At 37.6% G+C, this 20,899-nt stretch overlaps 1 protein-coding gene across 1 annotated transcript; it reads right to left on the bottom strand.

Annotated features, from left to right (window-relative positions):
* Positions 1-200: 200 nt before the first annotated feature.
* Positions 201-16,992, bottom strand: LOC105060599 (peptidyl-prolyl cis-trans isomerase CYP40). The gene is made up of 10 exons (XM_010944383.4): positions 16,663-16,992; positions 6,089-6,589; positions 5,694-5,781; positions 5,534-5,586; positions 1,878-1,982; positions 1,069-1,144; positions 947-984; positions 784-864; positions 542-642; positions 201-441 (listed from the first exon to the last, which is right to left on the bottom strand). The coding sequence occupies exons 1-9, from the start codon at positions 16,855-16,857 to the stop codon at positions 628-630; spliced, it is 1,152 nt and encodes a 383-aa protein (XP_010942685.1). The 5' UTR covers positions 16,858-16,992; the 3' UTR covers positions 201-441; positions 542-627.
* Between the last annotated feature and the right edge of the window lie 3,907 nt (positions 16,993-20,899).

The raw sequence follows: 20,899 nt of genomic DNA on the forward strand, positions 1-20,899 counted from the left end.
GAAAGCCCTGACTGAAAAGGCAGTAAAAATATGCCAGGACCAAGAAAAACTACATAATTCTGGACCATAAATATGCCATACAAAATTCTAAAAGCTAAGCTCTGCGGATGCACTAAGCCCACCCAAATGAGAATTATAAAAACCATCAGCAACATAAAGGATTAACAAAAAGGGTACGATAGATAAGTTGAAGGAATGAGTAAACGTCCAGAATAAACCATCTAGTTCAACAGAAGTACGAAAGTTTTGTTTTTTGTGCAGGACGGAATGAAATATTTGAAATGGTAAAGTCTCAAGCATCCCCCATCTAAACAGCCTATTACAACAATGTCTCAATGCAACTCCTACTTTTAAGAAAAAATGGTTCAAGCTTTTTCCTTTTTCTGTATATATCCATCTCAAGGGATCTGGATTTTTTTTTCTTCAGTCCCACTTGTATACCTGCAGATACACACACACACACAAAAAAAAAAAAGGGGTTATGATAGCCTACTCTGATCATTTTATGCAAAGCAACTATAATGAATAAAACAACAAATACCTGAACCTTTCTATGCTGAATGAAAACCTACTATATTTGCCCACTTGCCAAAAGATTTCATATAAATTTTTAGAGCTGAATTTTCTTCAGCAATGTTTGTCCTGTAAAGGCACCCAAAGACATAAAGTCAGCTACTAGGAAGATATTCCATGCCTTCTACGGTTTTCACTATTCAAATGTTAATAATCACTGTTTGAGAATATAGACACTTCTCTTAAAGTCAAGAACCAAGGCATCATAACCTCATTATTTGCATCTGATTTTACTGAGGCTTGGAACATTCTGGAATAAGCCTTTCGCTCTTGATCCCGCCTATCAGCAATCTGGAAACAATTTTAGCTATTCAAATCATATCTAGAACTAAAGTATACTTTAAATGAGGTGCACTTGATATATCATTCTCACCTTCTTCTTTGCAGCAGCAAGCTCTTTCTTTATGCCTCCTAATAAATACCAAAAACCAATCAACTTACCAATTGCGTGTATAAACTGAAAGAAAGCAAACAAAATAAACAAAAGCCACTGACCATCATTTGGCTCTAACTCTAGTGCTTTCTTGAAACTTTCGACTGCGGCATCCACATCATTAAGTGACATGTGTGCCTGATCAGTTTACAAGGTAATAACTTAGGCCATCCATGACTTGCAAACAAACAAAGATAAGAAAACATCCAGAAAATCATGAGAAAGATGATAACCATCCAGAATGTCAGTCTACATTCTATCATTGTCCAATGCATGAATGGCTGCATCATATACGACAAATATCCTAGCAACAGTAGAGATCTGGTATGAATCGTGATCCAAACTAAGGAAAAATCAATCGAATGACGTTGCATTGGGACTTATCTAGTTCAGGTCCAGGCCAAATTTTAGTGAGCCAACCCCTGATTCTCTCTTGGAAATATCAGGTCATTTTATCACGGCAAAAATAAGATGTTAACTTACAGGCAGAGTGCAGCTATTAGCAACAACATTTATTCTTAGATTACAAAAGAAGTTTCTAGCAATAGTTTGGGCAAACCATAAAGCCATTCCAGAAATTCTTTTGTGACAATATAGTAGGTAGATATAAGCAATCCATATCTTAGGTGCAACTTGTATTATTGTCAGCAATATGGCATCTCAAGAAGATGCCCAAAAATCCTCCATAGCTATCTTTCCCGTGAAAGATAGCCATTTAAATTTTTTATTAACTAGAAGGATTATATAGTATAACAATAATTGGTTCTGAATATTCTGCAAAATAAGGCTCAGTCCACCAAAACAATCTCAGACAGGGGAACAATATCATTGCTTTAATCTAAATAGTGGTCATCAGATGGAAGATAATAACCTGGCCTTGGCGGTAATATGCCTTGGCATTACCCTCTCTTTCACGCAATGCAAAGTCAGCATCCAATAAGGCACTCTTGGGATCTCCTAATTTCAATTTGCAAGCCTAAAACATGAGTTTAAAAAAATAAAAGCAATTAGTTAAAACTAGTGAAACTTACATAGCTACCAAGAAGCCCCATAAACAGAACGCACTCTTCATCAATAGAATACAATTTAATGCAATTAATTGAAAAGGCAAATATTGAGTAGAACAGTAAAATGTGCGCTTCAAGCCATTCAACTAAGCAGCTTAGTTATTGGTCATGAATCTCCTGGTAGAACATGGTGAACAATCTAAGACCAGATGCAATATGAGCAAAGATGCAGAGCAATGGCATTCCCTTGTTCAGATATGAATCAAACCAAAGAAAATTAACATCAACCTCAAATTAGTGGCCCTTACCAACGTGTTCCTTACCTATCATAATTGGATCACCTTGCCAATTGTATTCGAAAGGACCTTGGAAAATATAACTTCCTAGACATCATCTGCGGTAGCGCTTTTGCTCTAAAAGATAAATATTTTTAAAAAAAGCCATGAGGGGATTGCAGGATCAGCTGATGTTGTTGGCATCAACAAGAGCCAGAACTTGCCAGGCTAGCTTGGCAGAAATAGGATAGGGACAGATGTTATTGAGCTGTTTTGTATTGTACATGCTTCAGTTTCCACAGAACCAGATTAGTTAGCATACTGTGGAGTTGACCAAATAATGACAAAGCCTCCACCCTGACACATAAAACTTCATCACAACAAGATACAGTTGCAAGATCAGAAGAAGGTAAGACATGTCTACAAGGACAGGAAAATCATAGCATGCTGGCAGGACAATCTTGCTTGCAATCTTGATGTCGCTTGCATGTTGATATGGATGCAATGTCTATGGACACTGCTTCTAGTTTATTGGTACTAACTTGTGCTGAGAACTATGATCTTTATGCAATGATGATAAAGCCGCGGGGCTCTCTCTTCCACACATACACAAATACTGAAATTGAAAAAACACAAATAAATAAATACCTAGATTCTAATAATAACATTGGACATTAACCTTCAAGATGCAAAAAGGATAATTAAGGATGTGACTTTGGTAGACTTCGTTGAATGTTAAAGAGGTACAGTACCAGTCACATCAAGTCTAGCTTTAAAACAGCCTGAATCCCAATATATAAACCCTCCCTCCCAAGGTATGCTGAACCGATACAGCTGGCCGTATCGGCCGGCCGGCGACATGGTTCGGTATAGTTTCATACCGTACCGAACAGACGAAGGCAAGCGCACCCGAACCGGAAGAAAAAAAGAAAGAAAGAGAGAAATAGAGAGAGAAGAGGAAGAAAGAAAAAGGAGGGGAAGGAGCCGGCGGGGCCGCCAGACGGCCTCCGGTTGGCCGCCGTGGTCGCCGAAGGGCGCAGTCCGCGCGCGCGGCGCCGCGGCGTGAAACAGGGGCGTCGCCCCTGTTTCGGGAGTTTTTTTAAAAAAGATAGTTTTAAATGAAGCCGACAAATAGTTTGCCGGCTTCATGACTTTTATTATTATTTTTTTTTTAAATTTAAGTCGGCAACCCAGTTACCGACTTCTTGAGTTTAAAACCAAAAAAAAAAAAAACCCAAAACAGAAGACCGTCTGTTTCAAAAAGAAGGGGGCGGAGCCGTGGAGGAGCTCCACCCGCTCGACCGCCCTCAGGCCGTCGGCGTCGGCTTGCCGGCCACGGGGGCCTTGCGACGGAGGCGCCATCCGTTCGGTAGGTCCCTTCCCCCCCGAGCGCTCTTTCTCTCTTTCTCACTCCTTTGAAAGCCCTATCAAGCGATACGGGGCTCGAAAGCCCTCCGACGGCCGCAGCCGGCCTCCGGTGGCTCCCACCTCCCTCCCTCTCCTCCTCTCTCTCTCTTTCTCACTTTCTCTCTTTTTTCTTTTCGTACCGTCGGTGTACCGAATTTACCGGCCGAATCGTGCCGGTTCCCGCCGATCCGATACGATACGAGGTGTACCGGCCGGTTCGGCACGGTATGGCAACGCTACTCCCTCCTAATATCCTCCTCTTGGACAGAGCCTCCTCAATGTACACTCTATTCTAGAATTGAACACCGAGCAGCAGGCAGCAGTATATGGATAATGCCAAAGAGACCGGGGACAAGCGCAAATGATGAACCAAGGTAGCATGCCTGGGTTCTCTCCCTCTTCCTCTGCTATGTTACTCTATCTAGAGTAAGATTAGCCTAATATTCATTCTAGCAAGTAATGAATGAAGTAATCAGTTGGCTCAAAGGTTAGAGTTGGTTGCGTTGTATTCATTTGAGTCTATCCCAACCCAATTGAAATCGTCCCAAGATCAGTTGAATAAACCAGAGATTAAGTATCAAAGGATGGAAATGAAAGGTGCACCATAATATATGATAGTATCAGATGACAACTTACTTCAATATGTTTGGTAGAGAATTCTTGCAGAACCTAAAGGTAACTGACATCCAAAAGATAATCAAGGAAACAAGAAATATAAAGCATGGAAGAGAATGAAAGAGAAGGGGAAAAAAGGATCTTGAGAGATGCTAGAGAGATAACAGGGATGCAGAAGAAACTTAAAATAAGATTAACATTTTGGCTTTTGATTATCTACATGACAAATTGGCTAAAAACAAGAAAGGAAGTCAAAAATACTTGACAAGATCAAGTGTGAAGAGTTAGAAAAAACCATCTTGATGGAAGTAGCTCAATTAAGAAAAGAAGCACATGTTACTTCAGTTACTTTTTATTGAGGGAAGTGACTTCAGTTACATCTATTCAAAGTCATAGAGACCTTATGACAGCTCTCGCTCATTACATGAGTTAGCATTATTTGACCATCAAGACAGAATTTCTAGTTTAATGGCAAGAACAAAAATCAGCAAATTTCTGTGCATTGGATAAGATGGACATATCATATGAAGAAAGAAATGCAAGGTGATAACATCCTAAAGACACTGCTACAGTGGAAAATTTTGTGAATTAGTAAAATCATTCCAGTGTGAACATTTACAGAAAGACAGAATATATGCATCATCATTAGATTCGCTGTTTCAATGAAAAAAAAAACACAAAAAAGAACAAAATATATGCTTGTCGCTAGACTCAAAGTTCGAACTTATTCATCTGATGAAATGGTTCTTTAACTCAAGAATTATGAAATTTGGTAAATAATGGCCTAGAAACCCCAGATACCCAAAACTTTCTGATCTTATGTCTCTTTTCACATCATCAGTTGAACAAGAATATATCACATTAATCTAAGTCACGAGTATTGGCAACCACAACTCAAAATCAATACTTCAATAATTTCAAACCCATGCAGGTCGAAACAGTGCCTACCTGCCAATTGCTATCCTAGGCAATTCCCTCTTGCCCATGGTAAGTGTCCATGAATTCAACATCATCTCATAAGACATGAACTAGTAATGCTTCTTCAAGAGCAAATCATATTAAACACTACACAGACGGAACACTACTTGCTTATCGAGGTTAAGATCAATAGACATTAAGGAACTTATTCAGATTAAGTAAACAGCAATGTTTCATTTTGAATAAGCAACTTAATTATAGATATAAGAATTTAAAAAACTGTATCAAAAATAACAAAAGCTTACAGAACTATTTGTGAGTATAATTGACTTTGTCTTCCGCAACAATGAGCTTTTCTCTGGGAAGCCACAAAAAGATGGAGAGAGTGAGCAACCAGGTGACCAAGCAAGTGTGTGTGTTGGGGGGAGGAGGGAGAGAGAGCTTTAGTGCCAAACATATGCTTGCCTTCATCAATCTCTTCTTTCTCCCAGCAAATATCCAAGTAGCGAAGAGCCTTACGATACTTTCTAAGAGCCATCTTAAAGTCAAGCTTCTGCTTGAATCAAAAGATTTTAAATTTCACATGATCAATTTGATATCCAACAAAACCAAGTTGAACAAGATAGAGAAAACTTTCGATACAAGTAGCATTCTTCTGAAACATTGATGACGTAGACAACTCAAGGCTAGTAGGATGCACAAATATCAAGGGGTATCCAATAAAACTGCATTACATTACTTTCACAATGGAGAACAAATTAAAGCAACCAAAAACAAACTTAAAGTTGAACGTTCGACGTAATCCTATTGAAATGTAAATATTAAAATAAACAGAAATCAAGGTTTATAACAAAATTGACCTTGAAGTAATCATTTCCAAAAACCTTAGCGGAGTCCACAGCATTCATCCACCATGAAAGCTCGCTTGGCTTCTCATCAAGGTCATTGGGCCAATCTGGATACATATCACCATCTTTGAAGAAATTTGAAACTCCATCATCAGCCCCTTCAGAAAGTTCTCCACAATCTACAATAATTACATCAACAGTGGGATAATCACCATCTCCAACAGGACTATGCTCAATCGACCGAACGACTCCCATACCCTTAACCACCTTCCCAAACACAACATGTCTTCCATCTAGATGAGATGTTCTAGTGGTAGTAATAAAGAATTGAGAGCCATTGGTGTTGGGGCCAGAATTTGCCATTGATAGCATTCCTTTTCTTTCATGTTTCAGTTCAAAGTTCTCATCCTCAAATTTTAATCCATATATGGATTCTCCTCCAGTTCCATCACCTGCGGATATATCGCCACCTTGTATCATAAAACCCTTGATAACACGATGAAAACGTGCACCCTGAAAGAAAAATAGTTAAAAATTACTATATACACCAACTCTTACATAGATCAGAACAAAAACAAGACAGTAAAGTTCACTTATATGCCATCTGTTGTTTTCATTTAATTTACAATAGATCAAGGTTAAAAAAAATAATCAATGGCAACATGAATGTTTAACTCAGATCAATTATTAAAAGAAATGATTTGACTACTAAATCACAAAAACTCTTTGAATGGTATAAAGAACATAAACAGTTTCACCTTCCAATAGCACATAGGCAATGTTTTGAAAATCAGACCGCATGTTGAACCATTTTACTGGTTAGTTCAACCGCTGGTTCAACCAGTTCACAGAATGCTGACATCAGCTTGATGTCATAATTGAAGACTGTATTATTTAAAATTTATTTAAAAAAGAAAAAATGAAAAATGAAAAAAAAAAGCCCATGGTGCATGATAGTGAGAAGTGCGGTCGAAGTTACCTGGCTGATTTACTAGTAACATGAATTAGATAAATTGATATCTCCCTTTCTTATGATATAACATAATAAGAGTGATTTTACCAAATCTAAAAAGAGATTATTTAAACTCCCTATCCACTCAGAGTCCTAATTCCATTTATTTTTTCCCAATTTATTCTCACAAAATTTCCTGGACACTTGATATGGGATTTAATTTTCTCGAAAAACTTTGAGAGAAGTGGAGACCCATTTCCTAATAAAGAAGAAAGAAAGAAATAAAGAAGGAAAGAGGGGAGAGAGACGAACAGTACATATCAAGATGGCCACCGAGACAGCACAGGATGATGGGGCACCCCATTTCATGGAGAAACCAAGACACCCCCCATCCCACAGAACTTAAAATCTTCATCATAGTTATGTATAGCATCATTCTTTGTCAAAAAATGTCTGGTCATTTACTATGGATTAGTTTGAAAAGTAATTGTCACTACTAAGCATGGCACCATTCATTATCAAGATGATGCTAGCAAAATTAACTTATATGTTAGGTTGTTAGCTAACATGTTCCACAAAAGAAATATTGAAATTCCACAAGCAAGTTATTATTGACTAGTATGGGATATCACCAACTTCATGTTTGCTACGTCAACTACAAGATGACATATCAAAGTTCATCAAATTTAAGGTGATTTAGTTGTGTTTCTGCATTGCTTAACCTCTCCCATTTACCCAAAAAAAATACTACTATATGCAATAAAATTTCATTATAAGTTAAAAATTTCTGAAGATCATTTAAGCAGAATTTTGATGGTATAAGGCATTAAATGATTCAAATAAATAACCATGATATGGCCGTAAATGACCAAGCTGATGTGGTAGATTCATCTAGTTCATGGTCTCTATGGTGACCCAGGCGCATTTGGAGATTTCCAAGGCATTCTGGTCGGAACCCCGACTTGAAAGCTGAGATGAGTAGACCAGAAGCAACTAACCGTCAAAGTTGAAGTCTCTTACCTCAGCCTGGCAACCAGTCAACTTAGCAACCAACCCAGGTCGAGCGGGACCTTCTCATGGCAAAGTTAGCTCAACCCCTCTACCCAAATATGCACGAGATCCTAGCAATTCCATTACACACCAAATGATTACAGCACATTCTTAGATTGTTACGCCGCACCATCAGATTGTTACAACAAGACTCCAAGTTTGTTAGAATATGATCTACAAAAGATTAGAGATCCCAACTATAAGTAAATCTGAAGACCCTTCATGACAAGTAAGAAGGAGAATGATCTAATACCCAATCCTCAACTACCAAATCATTTAACATCCACATCATTCTTCTTCCTTTCTTCCCAATAGAAACCCTCTCTAACTTAAGCATCAGAGGGCTCAACCAGAACCAATTCAACAAGCTCTCTAGCCTTCTCCTTTTGTCATGCAAGTCCACGAAAATAGCCACTAGATCGCAAGATCGAGGAGATAAGCATCAGAGTCTCTAGGTAGGAGACCGACCTTGATCGCTAGATCGAGGAGATAAGCCACTAGATCCAGGCCTTGCAAAGGCAAAGGATCGAAATAGGGGATAACTTTGAGACGATAAAAGATACTCCCTTCACCAAAGAGAATATGGAGGAGCCCTTACCAAAGGATTTCAAAATACTATAGTTCTAGCTCTATGATGGTACCTCAAACTCCATGGACCATATTAGAAGCTTTAAAGCTCTTGTGCTGTTACAAGGAGATTCGGAAGCCGTGATGTCTCAGGCTTTTCCGACCACACTAAAAAAATAGCTTGACTCCGGTATTCCAACCTTTGATCGGGCTTGATTGGTTGCTTCATCCCATGCTTGGTCACTTATTCACCAACAAAAGACAAAGGAAAGCTTCAACCAGCATATTTGCCATCAAAGGAAAGGAAGATGAGTCCCTTCAAAACTACATAGCCAGTTCAATGTCGAGTTGTCAGTGTATGAGATGGATCACTCCATCACAGTAGCTACAGTAATGAACGAGCTAGGGAGCTCATGCTTCTTCTTCTTAATAGAGGCCTCCAAAAGACTTGGCCAAGCTCTTAGCTCGAGTAGTTAAGTACATTAATGCCAAGGAACCCATCGCTGCTAGGAAAGCAAAGAAAAAGGCGATAGTAAGTGCAAGAACCGCCAGGAGAAGGATAAGCCAAGGAGAAAGGGTAGTTGAAAAGAAAGAATCGCAAAGCAACCTTAGAGCCCACCATGGAACGCCAAGACGTATAACCCTCTCGGTGCTTTGAGACATTGTGATGGAGATATAGGGCCAGAGCTACCTCTGCTGGCCCTAAAAGATAAGGACTCCCACCAAGAGAGGGCATGCGTGAGTATTGCCAGTTCCACAAACATCACAAGCACGACACTGAGGAACACCTCCAATTAAAAGAGGAGATCAAAACCCTCATCCGATAAGGATAGCTAAGTCGATATGTGGCGATCAGCAAAACTCAAATCGAGATAGGCAAACCCCTAAAAGGAGGGACAACGATGATCAACCACTCGCCAGCATGATTGCTACAATATTCGAAGGATTACTATAGAAAGTCTTAGCCCTTCAACTTGAGAAGGCAACAATCCAACTTTGTCAAGCTAGAAGAATCCATGCTAAATAGCAGAGCTCAAGAAGCTCATACCCTGACAATCGTAAGTAAATTAGTAAGAATCACAATCTTGAATCATTGTATTTCTTGCTACTAACTATCACTGAAAGTGTATTTTAGTTTCGCTCCAAAAGGATTGAAGTATTGCAGGTCATACCATTTTATGAAAGTTACCGACCTTGAAAGCATAGATCATGCCATCCAAAAGTCTTAGCTCAATCTAGGAGGTACACTTGATCTAATCACCCGAAGAGTTGACCACTCAATGCTTGTTGGCCAACCAAAAAGACTCGATGGCCCTTGAGGAGCAATGACTCCAGTCACAACCTCAGCCAGGTACAATGGAGCAAGGCCCAATAGCCCCCAAGGATCGACTCTAGTCTCAACCTGGGATAAGTACACGAAGCAAGGCCCACCTAATAGCCCCTAAAGATTGATGACTTCGGTCTCGACCTCGGATAGGTGCAATGAGCCCAATGGCCTCCAAGGATCGACAACTCGGGTCTCAACTTTGAATAGGTACATTCTCAAGGCCCATTAGCCATCGATGATCGAAGCCCACTGGCCACTATCTTATCCTCGGCTAGGTACTCTTTCTCTCTTAAGGCCCAACAGCCCATAAAGGATTGTATTCTACTCTAACAAGGTGATCTCAATTGCTTCATAAATGCGTCAATGATATTTTCACCCACCTCAGGCACTTCATGGAATTCTGACTTTATTATTATTTCAGCCTCCCTATCTAATATATATGGAAAACATTCCAGCTTATCTCCTAAGTCATTCTCCACTATGACTATTTTAGCCAATCCTTCTATGATATTATGATCATATTTTGGCCTAGGCATTATCAACAACTTAGCTATCTTGACTAATCTATGCGGATAGTTTAACTTTATTTCGACTTGGCTCATCTTGTTATCATTGCATCTTATGATCTCATTTTATGATGGTCTTATCTTCATCTCGACCGATCTTCAAAGGCATTATGATTTTATAGCTTTATCTCAAAGCATTCAAGCAATCTCAAGCACTTCGAGTTGTTTAATTAAAACTTCATCTCAGCTTTCTAATCATCTAATAGCCTAGTCCAGCATCCTTAAGACAACCTTAAACGAGCATTCAAATAATAAACAAAAGAAAAGATATGCTCAAAAATGATGATCGGATCGGAGAGAAGAAAGATTTTCTTCAACCTACTCAACTCAGATCTCTCAAAAAAAAATGATAAAAGAATTACAAAAATTGGACTTAAATTCCCTCCTTTCACTAATTAATTCTCCATACCATAAACTGAGATACATAGCTCCTATCTATAATAGTGAGATCCATCCTTGCACAATTCAAATCGGATTCCTCTTCTTATCTTCTAAAAGGATGTCCACCATTAAACAAGTTGGGTTGAACTTCTCTTCCTAGCTTAAATAGAACTAAATCCCTAAAAAAATATGATAAATATAAAAAATTTATTAAAAATATTAAAATTTTATAAGAGAGAGATCTTGAATTCTACATCAACTTTGCCTTCTATCGCTCCACCTAATTCTTCATAGATTGGAAGACAACTTCTAATCAAAGCCTTTTTCAAGAATTTCAGTTTGACCAACCCATTTTTAAGCTCAAATGATGGAACTTTGGCCCGATTTAGCCCCTTGATGGACTGATCCAAAGTTGTAGATCTTGAAAACATATCCAATTCTAAAAAAAAAATCATCTCAATCGAGCATCGTATAACCAAGTTATCACCTCCTGAAATTTGACGTGCGATTCGACTTCTTGATATAGCAGATCTTGCTCTAGATTGTCTAACTCTACTCGTAATGACTAGCATGATCCACATCGAGTCTCGTAGTGAAAAAATGATCCATATCAAGTCTAATGATCCTCTTGAATATCTATAATAATCAAAATGGTCCACATCGAGTTTGATGATCCATCTGAATCAAAGCTCCCCTTATTTAGGAGGTTTAGCTCCTGCTAAATCAGAATTGAAGATTGAAAATGGAGAAATGCTTGCTTCCCCATCTCACGACTGAACCGCTTAAATCCGCTCGAAGATGGTTTTCAGCCTTGGTCTTCCTTGCTAAATGATAAATTTTAATCTCTAGATACAGAAAACTTCAGTACAAGAGTTGCTGGTGCTTGTATTAAAGGCACCACCAATTAAGACACGGTTTGTGTGAGTTGGACAATCTTCTTATCTAATTATATGATATGTTTCTTTATCTCATTATCTATCCAGATAGAACTAGCAGTCATACTCACCTTTTGTCCTTCGATGTACTTCAATCGCGAATAGCCTTTCTTCTAACTGTTGTAGTGCTCACGTGTCTGAATCTCCCATAGTTGTAGAGGATCAAAACTCTAATACCAACTTGATCTAATCAGGAGAAGGAAGATTTTCTTCAATTTGCTCAACTCAGTCTCTCAAAAAAAAAGATAATGAAAGAATTGCAAAAATAGGACTTAAATTTTTTTTCTTTCATTAATTGATTCTCCATATCATAAATTGAGATACATAGCCCCTATTTATAATAGTGAGGTCTGTTCTTGTAAAATTTGAATCAGATTCTTCTTATCTTCTAGAAAGGTGTCCATCCTTAAATAGTTGGGTTGAACTTCTCTTCCTAGCTTAAATAGAACTAGATCTTTAAAAAAAAAGATAAATACAAAAAATCATAAAAAATAAAAAAAATTTACAGGAGATAGATCTCGAATTCTATATTAACTTTGTCTTCTATCGCTCCATCTAATTTTTATGGATTGAAAAATAACTCTCGATCAAAGTCTCTCTCGAAAAGAAAAGTTTCAGTTTGATCAATCCATTTTCAGGCTCAAACAATGAAATTTTGATTCGATTTAGCCCCTTTAAAGCTTAGTCCAAAGTTGTAGATCTCGAAAAGATACTCAAGTTCAAAAAAAAGATTATCTCAATCAAGCATCATATAACTAAGTTATCGCCTCCTGAAGTTTGACGTCTGATTTGGCTTCTTGATCTAGTGGATCTTACTTCTGAATTTTGTCTAGCTCTACTCGTACTGACCAGGATCCACATCTAGTCCTCGTAGTAACGAAAATGATCCACATCGAGTCTGATGATCTTCTTGGATATCCATAATGGTCAAAGTGATCCATATCGAGTTTGATAACCCACCTGAATCAAATGATTACATAGGAAGTCAAAAATTAGATTGGATTACTAAATTACAAAAGAAGATCATGACTGGCCAACTCCAATTCTACAAGATCAACAACTTTAGCAAAGTCACTCAACTTCATGGTGGCACCAAGAAGCGCAAAAGGGAGACCAGCAAAAGCATATTGCTTGGAGGTTGATGGCTTCTCAATTTTGTAGTCACTATCCCACTTCCCAATTTCATTATTTCTTATCGTAATAGGATCTAGGCTACTAAGATGATCCAATCGGAGAGAAGGAAGATTGACCAAGTTATGGTCTTCTAAAGTTTGACACACGTTCAGCTTCCTAATGTAGCGGATCTTCCTCCTAGACCATATCCAGCCTTTCTCCTACTTGCTGAAGCGATCCATATTGAATCTAACAATCCTCCTGAATCATAAGGTTAGCTCAAGGAAAGAATCTTAACATCTAATTTCTATGTTTGTTGAAGCCCTTATGAAGGGCTTGACTGTAATGAGAGCAAACTTCACATGATAGCTTCCCAATGCATTGAACTTCCCCACAATTCAGGAAGCTCTCTTCTTATCTCAGGCAATCCAAAATCGGGCAACCGTCGGTTCTTTTTCTCCACCATAGCCATTTGGAGCCAAGCTACTTCAATTCAATCCTCAACTTCTAGGCCTAGGTTTTACCATACCACCTGTACCATTCAGTACAGAATGTATCGTAGCGTATCGGTACTATATCGATATTGCATACCATATCATACCGATATTGGCATACCATAGCATACCAAACCACATACCAATACTATAATATGATGGTATCGATACAAGTTCCGGTACCAAGACGGCGAACCTTGGCTAGTATACTTCTGAAGGATCCCAAATCAGCCTCGGCCTTAGCCACCTTCTTCCTAGCCTCTTGCAAAGCAGCCAAAGTGCCTCTAATGCATTGTTAAAGGCATGTTTCCCATGAAGCATCCATAAGGAACAATATCTCGAAAAAAAAGAAAATGAAAAATATGCAAAAGAATTAATCCTTTCAGAAGAAAAGAATGAGAAGCTATAAAAGCACCATCCAAAGATAATTCAGAATGACTCGACGAGCCGATCCTGCTAGAATCTCTCAAATGTGATAGAAAGGACACTTAAGATCTCCCAGATATAACATTTGCAGAGACCCTCTCCCTCCTTTTATAAAGTTTTGAATGGCCTAGATCTATCCAACCAATCATCTTCCTATCTAAATCAACAGACACATGTCACACATCCACCCCACTCCAAATGGTCAATGTCGTCTTTAAAGATAAGAGTGTCAGCATTAATCTTTTTGTAAAGTGGTGCAATGTCTGACAAGATAGTTACTTCCTTCACCTGAATCAAAGAAGATGCTTCAAACTCAAAAGTGGGGGAGCCAACGATACAGCAATAAATGACTAAGGTGACGTCGCACAATTGGATTCTAGTTCATAATCTATGTGGTGACCTGGGTGCATTCGAAGATTCTCCAACCTGAAAGCTAGGATGAGCAAATTAGAAGCCACTGACCTCTAGAGTTGACGCCTCTCACCTCATCTCGGCAACCCGAGCTGAGCAGGACCTTCTCGTGGAGTCAGCCCAACCCTTTTGCCCAAATGCGCACAAGATCCTGGCAATTCTACCACATGTCTAGCAGTTATGGTACTTCACTGGATTGCTACACCACATCCTCAAATTATTACAACACAACCCCCGAGTTTATTAGGATGCGATCCGCAACATATTTGAGATCCTAATTATAAATAAACCCGAAGACCCTTCATGAGAGGTAAGCTGGAGAATGGCCTGATACCCAATATTCAACTATTGAATCGCTAAATACCGACAATAATTCTTCTTTTTCCTCACTTTCCATCCAAAATCCTCTCTGACTTGCATCAAAGGACCTAATTGGAGCCAATTCAGCAAGATCTCTAACCTTGTCCTATTGTCTTGCAAGTCCACAAAAGCAGCCTAAGTCATTACTTCGAAATTGGCAGCAATAAAATACAAGTTGCTTTATTATTAAAAAATGATCTTCTTTGAAATGCCTACCTCCTTGATTGTCTTGGTTAAATTTCAAGGGAAATGGTGGGTGTTTTAAAAGACAGAGTAAGCCCAATATGGGACCATTAGGAATAAAAAAAATTTCATATTTTATCAAACTTATTTGGCAAGTCAAGTAAATAGCTTTCTAAATCATAGCCACCGACTCAATGTGCTCCCCAACATCAGAACTTATCTTGAATATGAATGAGTAGATTTGAGGTTGTAATTATTCATGTGGCTCATTTTCCATGTTGTTCTATCTTGCAGATCTTGCCTTTTGAAGGTCAATATCAAGGGAATGTAGCAGAAAAGCTTAATGCAAACTTCAGTGTTGAGCCTACACTATGAAGTCAAACACTCAAGTTGTTAGTACAAAATGTCGAACAAGAGAAAATAGAATGGCCATCATTTTGGATATTCTTTAAAGATTGGAATGCATATGAAGCATGGTGTATATACAGAAATAATCCAAGTTACTTGCATTAACACTTCCATATTTCCACTTTTCATATTATAGAAAAAGCATGCTTATAAACCAATATTTAGTATGGACCCTGTTATCCACATGAAGCACCAATTATCCAAACTTGCATTGTCCTTATAAATGACTTCCTGTTTTTCTTTTTAAACTATTAAAAATTAAAAACATAAGAAGAAAGGGTAAACCTACAGTTTCTCAAAAGTATTATTCTCATTTCCTTAACTGGAAATCAGACCTTAATTTCAGAAACAGAACTTCTTCAGTTGTATTCAAATAAATAGCAGCATTCATCTTGACTATCACAAAAGACATACACTTGAGAACAAACTAAATTATAATCATTAATCCTTTCCCTGCTATTTGTGGTCCGCACTTGAAATCAAAATAATTATTATCTTTTAAGTAAAACAGGTGTGAGGTCACCATCATTTCATCAAGGATTTGAAATTGTGAGAACAAAACAATTGTTATTAATCAAATAATTATTACCCAGAGAAATAACATCATTACTAAAGACAAGTTCCATATGTGCAAAACTAGTTTACTTTCAAAAATTCTTGTCAGGAACAGCTACATTCCTCTTTATACAAAGCACATCAGAGGTTACATATTATAAAACACACATTAGTTGAATACCTCTTTAAAGCAAAGCCATACTACTACTAAAAAAAGAAGCCCGGTGCATTTAATAACGATTCATTTTTTTTAACTTAAACCTCGTCAAGAACATTCAGAGTAGTAAAAAAAATAGTAAGATGCTAACAAGAATTTCTTCATTTAACATTAAAAAAGAAATTGCCTTTTTAATTGCTTTACCATCAAACTACGATTTTGCTTGTTTAGGATGTTCGCTTCGAAAGAACAATGACAGCCACTGTATGTTAAAAAGAAAAGCTTTTTTCCTTTTTTCTTTCATCCCACATCCAAACCATCAAATTTCTAACTCGGGCCGACTCCAAACCATCAAGTCAAGTCATTAGAGAATTGGTTGTTAATGTATATAGCACGAGGCATCTAAAGATTCCTATTCTGAGTCAACTCGCTTGAGTCGGTTTCCAAATAATTGAACCACAAAAAAAAAAAAAAAAGGCAACAACAAAATTGTCATAATATACCTCCACTCCTCCCCTGACAGCCACAGCGGAGAACACCAGCGAGACGATGCGGACAAGAACACGAGGCCAAAAAACAAAAAGACCCCAATACCCCAAAAACCTCGACAAGACGCCACTTTCCCCCCGATATTTCTCCAACACCAAGGGCAAACAAAGAAAACCAGTAGAAGCAGCCAGAAAGACAGCGAAAGGAAGTACCTTGTAGTGGAGCGGCACGCCGGTGTTAGGCCCAATGCCCTTCTCCCCCGTGCACAACGCCCTGAAGTTCTCCACCGTCCGCGGCGCCACTTCGGGGGAGAGCTCCACCACGATCCTCCCTTCCATCTCCCCCCCGATGCTGATATCCATGTAGCACCGCGGATTCACCGCCTTCTTCGCCTCCCCTCCCTCCATCTCTCTCTATCTCTCCGTCTCTGAGAATAGCACCCTCAAAACCCTAATATTTCTCTTGCTCGGAACCCTAATCCTTCTTTCCTCGTCTCGGAGCTCTCTCAGGCGCCCTCCTCCGGAGAAGCGCTTTATATTCAAATCAAAAACTGCCCCCTCCTTAAATGCACAGGGTGGGCTAATAATATATTAACATTAATAAAAATTTGGCTTTATTCTTTTTCTTTTATTATGCTAGATTGAGTGGGGATTATGGTGGTCCTTTGGATGGGTGGACCCAAGAGGAGGGGGCGGTTGTGATTTTTTTTTTGCCTGGCTGTGGGGCTTATAAATGGGTGCATTGACTCTGGTGCAGCTTTCTGGTTTCTGGAACCATCCATGCATTTATTACATTGTTATTTGGTGGGTTGCTCTGCTCTTGAATGGGACTGATAATTTTTTTTTTTTATGTATAGATGTTGTGACAAATTTATGTTGTCTGTTCTCTGTGAGTTTGTTTATTGGGTGTAAAATCAGTGAGGGGAGAGTCTTGGCTCTGTTTGGATGAGAGAGAGAGAGAGAGAGGGGGGGAGGGGGGCACTTTGATGCCTACAGTTGGGTAGGAGCATTTTGTTTTGGAAGGTTTTGGAAGATGGCATGCACATACAATGTGACATTTGACTGGTGTCAATTATTAGAAGTTTCTTTAGCTTGGTTTGACAAGAAATATTTCACAGGAGATGGGGGGAAGACCTACTAAATGGAATTACCAAGGTCTAATTTTCTAAATCCGACATTGTTTGGTTGGAGGAGGGGAAAGATTACTAGATTATTGTCCAATTCTTATATTTATTAAAGAATGGCAATATCAATTTTGTTGATTAGATTATGTTTTAAGTTAAGATAAAAAAAACTATTGCTCTGTATGCTGTAGAATGATTTATCCTCCAAAATTTCTTTTAATTGGCCTTACATTCATGGCACTGGATTATCCAGTCTCAATGAATCACCTTACTACTCCTCAACCTGTGTTTTCGGTGCCTCTTGCCTGCGAGATTGTTGAGGTTAATTTTGATGGATTGATCCATAGCAACAAAATAGATGCCAAATTTATTATTAGAGGCTATAGGGGTCAAACTCTTTGTGCAACTTTTCGAATTATTCATACTCATTTGTGCCAATAGTAGAATTTAGGGCAATTTGGATAGGGCTAACGATGGTCGTTTATAAATTAAATGCTCAAAATTTGGATAAAAAGGATGCACTTATCATGATCCACTGGTTGAACAAGAAGCAGTTCTATATCAGGATCTTTGGGAACTCAAACCATCATTGCAGCTCTTCATGGCCACTCATGTCTACCATGAAGCCAATGAAGCAGCAAAACCCATATCTATCTTCACACCAAATGCGAGCTTTCCTCTATTCTGCTTGCTCTAGAAACTCATAGTAATGCTGGTGTTACGTTTTTGTGTTGGTAAGAGCTCTGCTCTTCCACGCTACCAAAAAAAAAATTTATGGAGAAAGAAGTATATAAATGTTTCTATATGCTATCCCAACCTTTTACGTGTCAATGTTCGTGAGACATTAGAGGGGGTTGTACCATGGTGCATGTTAGTAGCTAGTGTGTGGTATCCAAGACAATCACTCCACTCTCTCTCACCAAACCGCCCCATCTCCATTAATAAGAAATCATTATTTCTTTCTCTTTTTTTTTAATGTAGAATATGAAAGATAGAATTACATTGTTGAATCTAAGATCAAATGGGTTACAGCCCAATGGTTTCCATCCATTCTGTTTGGAAGAGATTTCATGTTTAAAACTCGAGAGGAATTTATTGGATCATTCCAACCAACTGCTTTAACTAATTAGCGATACTTCAATCATTACTCTTAAAATTTTATATATATATATATATAAAAAAAAGAAGAAGAAGAAGAAAAAAAAAAGGAAGACACCATAAGAAAATAGGATAAGAACTATATTGCCTTTGGAGTTGACATGCATGAAACCATGGACCAATATCGACCTTGGACATATTAGATAGCATTGATTGCGTATCTAACAATTCCAATCAAAAATCTCAACTGTGGGGTCGCTGGTAACCAGCATAATCTCTTCTACGGATGAGATGGCACACCATCCCTCAGCCTCACATCTTGGGCTCCAGCTGTTTGCCACTCACGTCCGAGTATACCATTCAAGCAAAACTACGTTGATGTACCCAAAAAAAAAAAGAGTAAAACTATGTTGTCTTTCTTGAGGCCGTGGTAAGTAACCAAGTCTCTGGTGTACATGATGGACAATGGAGTATACTTTAGCAGCATCCTAAGTTAATACGAACAGATTTTTCCTTGTAAGAATGATAAAGTAACTTGTTGGAGCTATAACAACCCTGGTTCCAGACCCAGGAGTTCACTTTTTCATATAAGCATTCAGTATATACACAAATCCATGGAAGAGTCAAAGGGTCCCTCAATATTTTTTTTTTTGTTTTAAAGAATTGAACATGAATATCTTTTGTGTTGATGGTGGTCTATGAAAATATAATTATGGGATCCTTTTTAGCATGTGAAGAATACTTTGCTATGAGCTTTAAGGAGCGTCGATCCAATAAATACATCATGTCAATAAATAAGAAAATGATGAATGTATTAAATAGATAACAACAAACACTAAAAACCAGTTCAAATAATATCTATATTTTTGCTTCGAAGTTATCTACTTATATCAGTGGCACAAGAACCACAGTACGACTTCTGTAAACATTAAAATTATGAATACGCCATTCTTGTACTATAGTTTGGCAATTGCTCTGTTTTTTAGAAAAAAGAGAGTGTATCTATCAAATTTAAGTTTTTTACAAACTTGTACCTATCAATTTTAAGTATTTTACAAACTTTTTGCTGCCAAATCAAAGTATTGTCAAATATGTTTCATCTTTCCTGGGTGCTGAAAAGGACCTGTTCAAAAAGGAACCACTGAAATCACCCCTCCACAGAAACCACACTTCCAAATAGCATGCCTGGTCAAGTCACCTTTCAAGGATAAAATAATGGCACTACCGGTCGCAGAGGTCAGACCCAAAAATTAAGAGCTTCATGCTAGAAATCTTCCACATTTCCATATGTGTGTGTGTGTGTGTAAAAGATGCTCGATGGTATAAATATTAAGAATTTGAAAAAAAATTATTTTCATATCTGCTAAGGAAAATGGAGCTTACATTTCATATTTTGTCCACTTGAGGTGAGTTTGCAACCCCCACATCCCATTTGAAAGAATTTTATTTTCTTATCTGCCAAGGAAAATGGAACTTACATTTTTTTTTTTTTTTTTGTTTTCCACCATCAAACAGCAAAAGATAAGGTCATATATCTAATCAATTTTTTATAGAAATTGCTTTGCATCCTTTGGGACCAAAATACTTTAGTTTACTGTAAACAAATTTTCTTATTTGAATATTTATCTAATTTTTAAAAATATAATATATAAAAAAAATTAATTTTAGTATATTTGATTAACTATAAGAAAGTGATATATTTCAAAATAATTTATATTTAATGAAGCATATATTTTATTAAAAAATTATATAAAATATTTATTATACTGTTAATAAAAGAAAAGATTTTGTTTCATTCTACTCATTGCTTTAAAAATATTTTTGAGAAAAAAAAAAAAGATACACAATTCTCATCTTGTGGGAAAACAAAAACTCTCTCCTGTACGAATTCTCTCATAAAATATAAAAAATTTATTCCTATAAAAATATTATTTTTAAATTTTTTTTTTTAACTCCAATCAAATAGGAGATGTTTTTTTTCTATCAATTTTTTTTTAAAAAATGAGAGATCTCTTTATTTTTCTGTTTATCATATTTCTTCTTCTTTTCACGGATCGAACTACAAGATTGTTGGAGAATGAAAATAAATTGCCCTTGTATGACGCGATACATGTTTACAAAAAAGCTCAAATGGATTGGGCAGCAATATGTATGGCTAATTACTAGAACCACATTGAGGACCACTTTGACCGCTCTTCCTTCAAAATTTTGTGCATGTTTTATTTTCT

The sequence above is a fragment of the Elaeis guineensis genome, chromosome 13 (genome assembly GCF_000442705.2).
Source record: "Elaeis guineensis isolate ETL-2024a chromosome 13, EG11, whole genome shotgun sequence".
NCBI classification, from domain to species: domain Eukaryota; kingdom Viridiplantae; phylum Streptophyta; class Magnoliopsida; order Arecales; family Arecaceae; genus Elaeis; species Elaeis guineensis.